At 42.6% G+C, this 9,360-nt stretch overlaps 1 protein-coding gene across 1 annotated transcript; it reads right to left on the bottom strand.

Annotated features, from left to right (window-relative positions):
• Nucleotides 1-520: 520 nt before the first annotated feature.
• LOC109470905 (cysteine-rich venom protein latisemin-like) lies at nucleotides 521-8,989 on the bottom strand. Its single transcript, XM_019770007.1, has 11 exons — nucleotides 8,588-8,989; nucleotides 4,732-4,834; nucleotides 4,249-4,388; nucleotides 3,903-3,991; nucleotides 3,530-3,621; nucleotides 3,333-3,356; nucleotides 2,919-3,011; nucleotides 2,502-2,627; nucleotides 2,060-2,191; nucleotides 1,663-1,794; nucleotides 521-862 (listed from the first exon to the last, which is right to left on the bottom strand). Exons 1-10 carry the CDS (start codon nucleotides 8,759-8,761, stop codon nucleotides 1,715-1,717), a joined length of 1,053 nt encoding a protein of 350 aa, XP_019625566.1. The 5' UTR covers nucleotides 8,762-8,989; the 3' UTR covers nucleotides 521-862; nucleotides 1,663-1,714.
• Between the last annotated feature and the right edge of the window lie 371 nt (nucleotides 8,990-9,360).

Genomic DNA, 9,360 nt, shown 5'->3' with positions numbered 1-9,360 from the left:
TCTTTTACGTCAATGAAGGTTAGACATCCAGGTAACAGATACGCCAAAAAGCAGTTTACGGTACTTAAGCAACTGGATATGATGCATCTTTTACTTTATCCGTGCCATTGTTTAAAAAGTTATTTCGCCGTATTTTACTCTCGAAAATTTGGCATTTGTGCTGTTTTTTTGCTAACTTCCAAATAAATTTCTGGAGATATTACTTGACTTAACGTTATGATTAATTAATATTAGTTAGAATTGCACATGATTCTTCTGTTCAACCAAACTGCTTTGTTTACAGATGAACGAAGCTCTATATGAATTTTCTACAGCATACAAGTATGTCGTGTCAATAAAGCTCCATCTTTAATCAACCATAAAATACGTAACTTTACAGACATGGCGTTCATTCTCAACAGATTCAGTACAACAGTAGACGTCATAAAGATACAACAAGACTGCAATTATGGATAGTCTTAGATATGTTTGTTTTATCCCACAGAAATCTGAGCCATTCTTTTGTAAAATAAAAGGACAAGTTGACATATAATAAAAACGCATCATCAGGCGTCTGCTCAATCTGATGTTTGTACAAAGTTACACATGTTTCGGAAAATTTTACGAAGCCCCATGTATAGTTTGTCACAGTATTCAACATACAAAGTTAACCAATCGAGTTTGACAACATCTCAAATGTTCCAGATACGACCCATAGGCAGTAACCGAAAACGAACAACGTAACGTGACCAACAAAAACTGCAGCGATACTTAAGCGTAAATGATTAAAGGCACTTAGAGCGTATTTGCCCTTTTCATTATTTCAGATACAGGAAATCTTAAATAGCAGCAATTGATGTAAAAGCAGCAGGTTGATATAAAACTAGAAAGGCTGACATTTGCTTGGGAGCAAATACAGCATATTTCAGTCCATCTCCCTCCCACGCAAAAGTGGACTATTCCAAACTTACCCCAGTGCAAAACTGGCAAAGGTTCTCAAATAAATGAATTAAATAGTGAGAACAAAGATGCAACAACAAGTACTTTGAATCTCGAAAAGCTTTACTAATCTTATTACAGGTATGCAAAAACTAACAATGATGAGATTTGATACATTTTGAAGGTCTTAGGCACATAAAATTGAATGTGTGGGTCATTACGCACCACTTAGGTGCAACGTGACCTCAGGTAACCCGCAATAGAACACGTGTTCCATGGATGGAACCGGACATTCTTTAGATAGAACATGGAACGGGTATAGCACTTTTGGCCCTTTTTTGCTGAAAATAGCCATTAAAGTCCCCCAAATGAGTCATTTGGAAGTGGTGTATGCCAAATACATGACTGCTATTCTGTAGACACACGTTCAAGGTACCCTTATACCGAATTTTAGATCATTTGGTTGTAATACCAGGGCTCAGGATCCAAAAATCCATTTTTTGTCGAAAAATGCCCCAAAAAACCTTCATAAAAATTTTTCAAAGGCATGTTTCAAAAAAATGAAAAAAACGTCTGGGGGTATTGGCCCACTCTACCTCCATGCCAAATTTCAGGTCATTTGGCTGAATGATGGCGGAGTTGAATCCCTTTGACTGTTTGGCAGGAGGAGGAGAAGGAGGAGAAGGAGAAACATGAGGGAACACAATATATTTCATCCATACCATGGTATGGACTGAAATATAAGTACAAGCGACAAGATTTTCGAATTTCAGCGCGTCATCCACTGTCTTATTAATTAGTTCAGCAACATCAACAGAAACAGCAATCCAAGGTTCCACGTTGCGGACATGACCGGAACTGCAGTTGCTCCGTTCTCTGAAATAAATGAACGTGACAAGTTCTGTTAGAAAAGACAACAAAATAGTGTCTCAAACTAGAGCTGGATAAAAAAAAGTGCTGCTGGATAAAATAACCAGAAATGCGGTTCCAAAAGTACAAACTCTAACGGTGTTGCAAGGTCAAGCTTAGCCATTGCCAAGCTTTCCTACGAAGCCATGGAGGAAAGCGATGGCTTTTGTGGACTTTTTTTATTTGGGTAGTGCAGGTCTTCCTCTGCGTAGGAAAAGGACAACATAGTTACCACAGTTGTCCCCCGTGTAGCCCTCCGGACATACGCAGCCGCAGTCGTCCTGTGTGGTGTTCAGGTAGCCGCTGTTCTCACACAGCTTCCCTTCACAGCACACGTCCGGCCCCCAGGTGTCTGTTACAACGTCTGGAGAAAAGACATAATGAGTACATGCTTTCATCTAAAACTACCATTTTGTACGTTTTGATTTTACTTTACTGCCTTTAATGCCCTTTTGTGCACGATGAGTAGTGATCCAGTTTAGCAGTATAGCATGTTTGTTGTTACCGACAGAGCTAGACTACCAAAAATATCTCAGTTTCTGGTTACTGTAAACTCATATCAAAATACAGGAAATGTAACACCTTCATAAGTAAAAAAAAAACATTGCGAGAGCTGTACTATCTTGGACGCGGTGTCTACAGTTCAGTAGATAACGTTTAAATTTGGAACTTACCGCACTGTTGGCAGAGCACCCTGCACTGCGCGGTGACTACCTCCCCGACGGTGGCGTCTGTGCAGTACTGTGTGGTGGGCCAGCCGGGACTCTTACCGCAGTTCTTGTGCCAGTCTCTACACACCACTGGACGGCAAACAGAGACACGGACCGTAAAAAATTCACAGCATCCTCTAAACGTCACAATGACTTTCCTAGACATTAATGGCTTGATTTTACAAATGCAAAACTACTACATACTAGTATTGAGTAAAGATTGTTTGGAATCTGTATTGTCCCCGTCTATTCAAAGAGGCGCATTCGTGAGCTGAAAATAAAGTTGTTTCTCAGCGTTGCTTTGCATCGAAGGTTCACGTTTAGCTTCAAATTGTGTTAGATGGGCCTTTATGCTAGCGAATTATCAAATACTGGATTCACCAGAGCAGTCCAGTCCGTCCCAGCCGTCCTTACAGCCACACTGGCACTCCGCCGCGTCCTTCACACCACAGTTACGGCACTCCATGGGACAGGCTAGAACAGGAGAGTTTTAGATGTTGTCATTTTTTAATTCTTTTTTATTTTTTATGGCTTTTTAAGACAGAACTTTATGATGCCTGTTTTGGCTCTGGTGTGATCTAACAGAAGTAATGAGAAGGCTCCATTGACGTATGATTCTGTACCCAGCACCAAGGAGAGCACCATAAGTGGTTCTCTCCTTGGTGCTGAATAACAAGGCTAAAAGCTAGTAGTACTTTTTCTACCTCCCTACCTATGAAAGTATTTAAGAAGAGGCACTTCGAACAATCTAACACTGTCACCTTTTTCTCTCGTACTAAATGAAATGTTACTCACTGCAGTTCTTTGCTGGACAGTCAACTGCAAGAGAAAAGGAAGGACGTTAACTTAAGCATCCACTAGCGTATGCAAGATGAACAGGATGAAATCCCAGTCTGTAAATGATAAGCATCATACACGCAAATATTGCACATATCTCGTACAGTTACTAGGCTATTCCATGCCAACATGCAGTACGGTGCAGTTGTACTTACCACAGAAGTCGTCCTCGCACCACCCCGCTCCTCTGCCGCACAGGGAACACGGCTGGCCCGTTTTGAACGGCTTCGTACCTGCAGCGTTACCCCTGGACAGGAAATAACGTTTAAAGTAAGGCACTCTATATAGCCGTGTACATATTACAATCTTTGCATTTTTGCTGAAGCAGAAAAGTGGGGGGGGGGTCACATTCTACTACCAAAAGGCAAAACAGCATTTTCTTCTAGCTAGATTAAAGAAGTGCAAAAGCAAGAATGCGTTCAGTTTGTGATAGCGATAACTCATCAGTCACGAAGTGATAGCTTTGTATGTCAGCTGAATGTACAAGACAGAGAATGAGACAATTAAGACCTAGGCTGATGTCCTTACCCAGGGCCGTAGTTGCAGACCACGTACGTCCCGTCCCCGCTGCACGTGTGCGCCCCGCAGCCCACAGCCTCAGACTCCGCCCACACAAGCTGCAGCAGGGACACCAGGAATTAAAGTAAGTGCGACACCTTTCAGAGATCCTTGAGCGTTCAAACATTGACCCTTTTCCAATGGCTCTCAGTTATCTTTTAAGTTGTTGATCTAGAGCAACCTTAGTGTTGAGAATTAATCTCATAGTTAAAAGGGAGTATGTCCATAAAAAGAAACTTTTCAAGTCCTAAACCTGATCCGTTTTGATAGGCTGATGTGAATGATGAATTCGAAAGAAGTATAGATGAAACTGTACTTGAGTGTAATGGGTGCACATCCGTCCCGACTGACAGGAGGCGCTGTTGTAGTTGTAGAACTCCACCTCGTCGTACCACGCCTGCACAACCGAGTTGTAGTCCCCGACAGACGACCCGCTGGTCTTGTAGATGTTCTGACCTACAGAATGATAACATCAACTTAACGTGATATTCTACACAGAAGTGAACTACCCGATTCATTTTGGGAATAAGTACAAACTGAGTGAAGGAATGCCGTTTTGAAGTCGTTTTGCGTCGTCCTTTTCTGAGGCTATGTCTGAGAACATATAAAAAGGGACGTCATATATGTCCCATTCTGTGATACCTCAACGAAATGATGAGAATGTTTCTCACCTAGTACTTGTATTGTGAACCACTATACACGTACGTAAGGTACGTACGCCCCGGTGTATACAGTAGGTAAAGCCATTCACTTCAGGATTCACTAGCTATTCGTTGACCAGAATGAGCATTGACCTTACCGATGTCGCCTCCGAACGCAGACGATCCGGACGTCCCGCCATGGCTGGTTGTGCAGGTCTCCGCCCAGGCTTGCGCTAAAGTCGCCAGCTCGCTGTTCCAAGTCTATGACACAAACGTTCAGCGTTAGAAGCTATTTTCGTCTGTTCTTTGATCTTTATGGCCTACCTCCGCGAAAACGAAAGCTATTCAAGAACCTCCGGCGACGGAAGGCTCATTTCTGACTGATGAGCCGATGAGGGGGGCGCAGTGTCAGTTCCAGGTGAGGATGTGGACTCATGATCCTGTGAGAGGACCTAGACTGTTCAGAAATATTATCTCAATATCATCATTAAAATTTTTCCTCTCCCATTCGTATCCCCGCCGCCTGACATAGTTCACGGTGTTATCACAGCATTTGGAAATGCTTTCAGATAAGCGCTGGGATTAGAAATACCTCATCACAGACGTTCTTTGATGAAATATTGACTCCCGTGGCACTGTTTGTTGTCGCTGTTGCCGTGGACATGTTGACAGTGATTAGGCCGTGAGGAGATACATCGATTCTCTCTGCTCTCTTTGACCTGAATGACATCACCGTACACGCACACACCGGCAACCGCGCCGAGCTTTGACAATGACAGGGTTATGTCATCTTTGTTGAGTCGGTAGCTAGGAGCCATATTAAATAACACTTCTAAATTGGCACATAACCATTCGTAGTAACCCCTTTTGGGGTGATATTTTCGTTTGATAATGCTGGACTAAAATCACGATTTGAGATCGCTTAAGACTTTTAAATCACACCAGTATAATATTTTTAAGTGGCAAAAATAAAAATTGATGCTAGAGAGAACCCCACCAAAATACGTGTCATTTAAATTTTTGTCTTTTCTTCCCACTTCGAGCTGTGGTCGTCGTTAAGAGGCTGTTTTCCCAGCTTTACAGGCACCTCTATGTTCAGTGAGACAGATATACATGTACTTCCTGCGATCTGACATGTGTACGTAATAATTATTACATATCACGGCGCGCTACAAGGGTAATATTCTTACAGTAACAACGAGCTTTCAACTTTTGTGGTTTTCAAGGTTCTCGCGTAATGATGATTGCCTCGAATCCATCTTGTGACAAACGTTTGGAAAGGAAACATACTAAAGGCAACGTCTGTGGATCAGTCAGAAAAATGTTTTAGGAGACTTTGTCTATTGAGAACAACCAGGTGCAAAAATGGGCACTTCCGTCGACTGTATGAATTAAATCAAACGTATCACGTAATGATCTCGGTTACGTGGGGTTTGGATTAAATGTGTGTGTCGACTTTCCCTCCCACGGCCGGGGTGAAACAGGTAACCCATAGGTTTAGGACGTTGAACCTGAAGTTTTAAGTCACGTAGATTTAGGGTAGGGGATTACTGAGTTTACATACAGGTAGGTGCGAAATCGGGAACTAGCACGCGTACAAAAGAACCTCGGGGACCTTGTGTTCCGTGCGTTGGACCTGATGTTTGGAGTTCTGTAGATTTAGGGCAAGGGATTAAACCGCTTTACGTGAGTGCGAATGTAAGAATTGGATTGGTATCATTTATTTCACGGTCAGAGTAAAAACGGGTACACTTATCTTCTGTATGTTAACCCTGAAGGCCGGAGTTCTGTATTTTTAGGCCGGACCGGATTAGGAAGTTTACGTAGGTGTGAATGTGGCTACTGTGAAAATGTCCTCCTGATTACATAAAGGCATACGTCGGGCGATGGCCCTACGTATACAGTCGCAAACCTTGTCGGTGGTAGGTTGGGTCACAAATTCTAGGGTATCAAAGTCCTACGATTACCAACGAGAAAATATTAGTGGAAGGAAGACACGTGAAAGTCTGACTTCATATGGCGTGATCAGATACAGAACTTTTCATTTTTTTTTCTCCTTCGCCGTACGTGTCATGTGAAATATTCAATTGCCGGATATTGTTTCTACCCCCCGGGAGTCATGAGAACTGCGCTTGTGTAAACTTCTCATATCGTCAATCCATATCACACAGGCGCCTGTGTTTACCAATAAAATACTTCTTGAAACGGGAATGGCGTTTCTCTGTGCACACGTCAAATCTTGTATAATGCTCACATTTGTGTCTTCAATTGTGACCTAGGCTTTATCTAACAAAACTCTTTCTTTCATATTGTACATGACTACTTTCTCTTGTTGTTCTTGTCGTTGCCGGCCCATGAGAGCCAAGCCGGCGTCTAGCATAAGAAGTCGGTATTTGCCGAAACGTCTTTTTGTTGTATAAGAAAATTTGTAAAGTACTAAAGAGATTTGACACACAATACACTGTAAATCCAGCTAGTTAATAGCCCCTCAGCATAATCTGGTATTACCCTAGACTCCGTATATTCCCCGGCGGGCCCAGTATTGAACTCTTCTGTTCTTGACGCTGTTTTATCCTGATAACGATTTTCAGGCTCGTACCTTATTGATCAATAACCGTTGGACTCGGCGGCAGGCTTAACATTACAAACAACTCGGAGAGATAAATTTGGTGCAATCATAATTATCGGGTGCCAAGGGCGATCAACATGCCTGAAGAAATTAGCGACCTATAATTGTCGTGTGATGTTGACTTATGGTAGATCAGAGAAGGAGTCAGGCCATGGACAATGTTTCTTTTGTCGGTAGCAACAACGTCAAAGCTAGCGCTAGTGAAGTTACAAGATCTATCCGCGCAGGGTGACGAAGTTGAAAGGTTTTCTGAATCTTGTTTCTCAAAAATGAAGCAAACTTGGCAAAGATAAAGAGGCAATGGAATCCCGTTGATGTTTTTTTTTCTAAATAACAGGATTATTATATTAACAGCGTATATAAGGGGCACAGAGTTGCGTTTCCTTTTCACGCTTTTTAAAATCATCATACAATTTTTCCGACACTCGGGTATTGTAAAGGTTATGAATTCGGTGTACAGATATTAATTTACAACAAGCATCCCGTTTTCAACTGGACAGATGTGAAAAGTACGGAAACATATTGTGCGTCTGGGAAGTTGGACTTCTCAGCCCTTGTTACTTGTTACTACACTGTAAAACAGTATCAAAGTTGAGGGAAGAACAATTCGTGATGTCGTTGGGTACCGTTTCTTTGCCACACTTCGAGTTCAAAGCCACAATCATGTATAGTCAACCTTTACTCTGATACATTAAGTAATTTAAGAATTTGCTTTAAGTGATCAACAGGTGTGCTCAAATTTTCCTAATTGGCCTCACTAAGCAGAAGAAAACGAACGCCGCGCTACACGTTCACTTCCAAGTTTGACCAGCTTGCGTACATCGCTGAAAAGACCCAGAGAACCGACACATGCACACACGGTCTCAAGGACGCTTCTGGTCTTTCGTCCGTTAAAAACTACACACACGCGCACTTACCACTTACTTAATGGTGGACACGCGGCGTTATTGCTCTAGTTATTGAACAAAACAGATGTAGATATGAGAGTAGGGAGACTTATTGTAAATGTACCGACATGGATTTTTGCTCCACTTTCCTTGATTCGTCATGCTCTCACACGATGCACGCATGTGTGTATGATTAACTCGAGTTTGGATATACTTCAAAATCATGTAACAGGTGCCGGTAAAACACGCATCAGTGTTGCCATGTAGTGTAGTTCTGTCTTATGAAAGGAAATTGTTAGCTCCTCTTTTCCTCTATAGTTCTCACTATCATTATATTCTACAGTATCTAACAGTTCTTGCTCAATTAGTTTTGGGCAGGATTATTGCGAACATTGGCATAGAGCAGACGAACTCGTATAATCTATATCTATAGTGTCTTCAGCATGACTATAACTCATGTGTATGTGTTTAAGGCCAAGGCTGTCTGTCAGTACCTACCATAGCCTCCATATTCGCGGCACCCACCCCCTTGCGGAACTCGCGATGTTTCTCCAGCAGAACCGCCTCATCACTGGCCGTCAGACTCCCGCGGACAGACGGCGTTCCTGACGACAAAATCACCGCCAGCGATAGAAACGTGCCCGCATGACGGAAGGAGGCCGGAGTTGACATCACACTATACAGTTTGTCGCTGTCTGGGACGACGTCTCAGTTCTCGCACGACGGAGGGATTTTTTTCGGACAGGACCGTCGCGAGCCTTGGAGAGTCGGAGAACTCACAGAACCAGGCCAACCCGGATCCTTTATATACCCGGCTCAAAGCGATTAATAAAAAATCCCGCGCCCCAGTTCTGTTGCTCGGCCGTGCCGGGTAGGTGTGCCGCCCGACCCCGTGACCTGCTCGACACGACAGACCGTACCACAAGTTTGTCGTGAAGGGTGCGCTGTATAAACGGTACACAGAGAGACAGACAAACAAAAGGATCTATTGTACTAAACTTCATCGAGATGTTCTGTCAGACAAATCGTTCATTTTAGTCGTGCTACCACAGCTTGATGCGACAGGCATAGTTTTTTTAAAGGACGTATATTGGAACGTATTGAAATTAAGATGACGTAGAGGGGCGATACAAACGTGTGTATTTGTATGTATTCTTTTAATCCTAAAATACACTAACCGACCGCAAAGATACAAACACAATAGTTTATTATGTGGCAAAAGTGCTTTATGTAATTAAGTTTCTTTATGTAATATATTTATTGACATATAT

The sequence above is a fragment of the Branchiostoma belcheri genome, unplaced genomic scaffold, assembly GCF_001625305.1.
Source record: "Branchiostoma belcheri isolate BF01 breed outbred unplaced genomic scaffold, Haploidv18h27 scaffold10, whole genome shotgun sequence".
Classification (NCBI taxonomy): domain Eukaryota; kingdom Metazoa; phylum Chordata; class Leptocardii; order Amphioxiformes; family Branchiostomatidae; genus Branchiostoma; species Branchiostoma belcheri.
The sequence above is the reverse complement of the archived record's forward strand: the minus strand, read 5'-3'. Positions and strand labels throughout refer to the sequence as shown.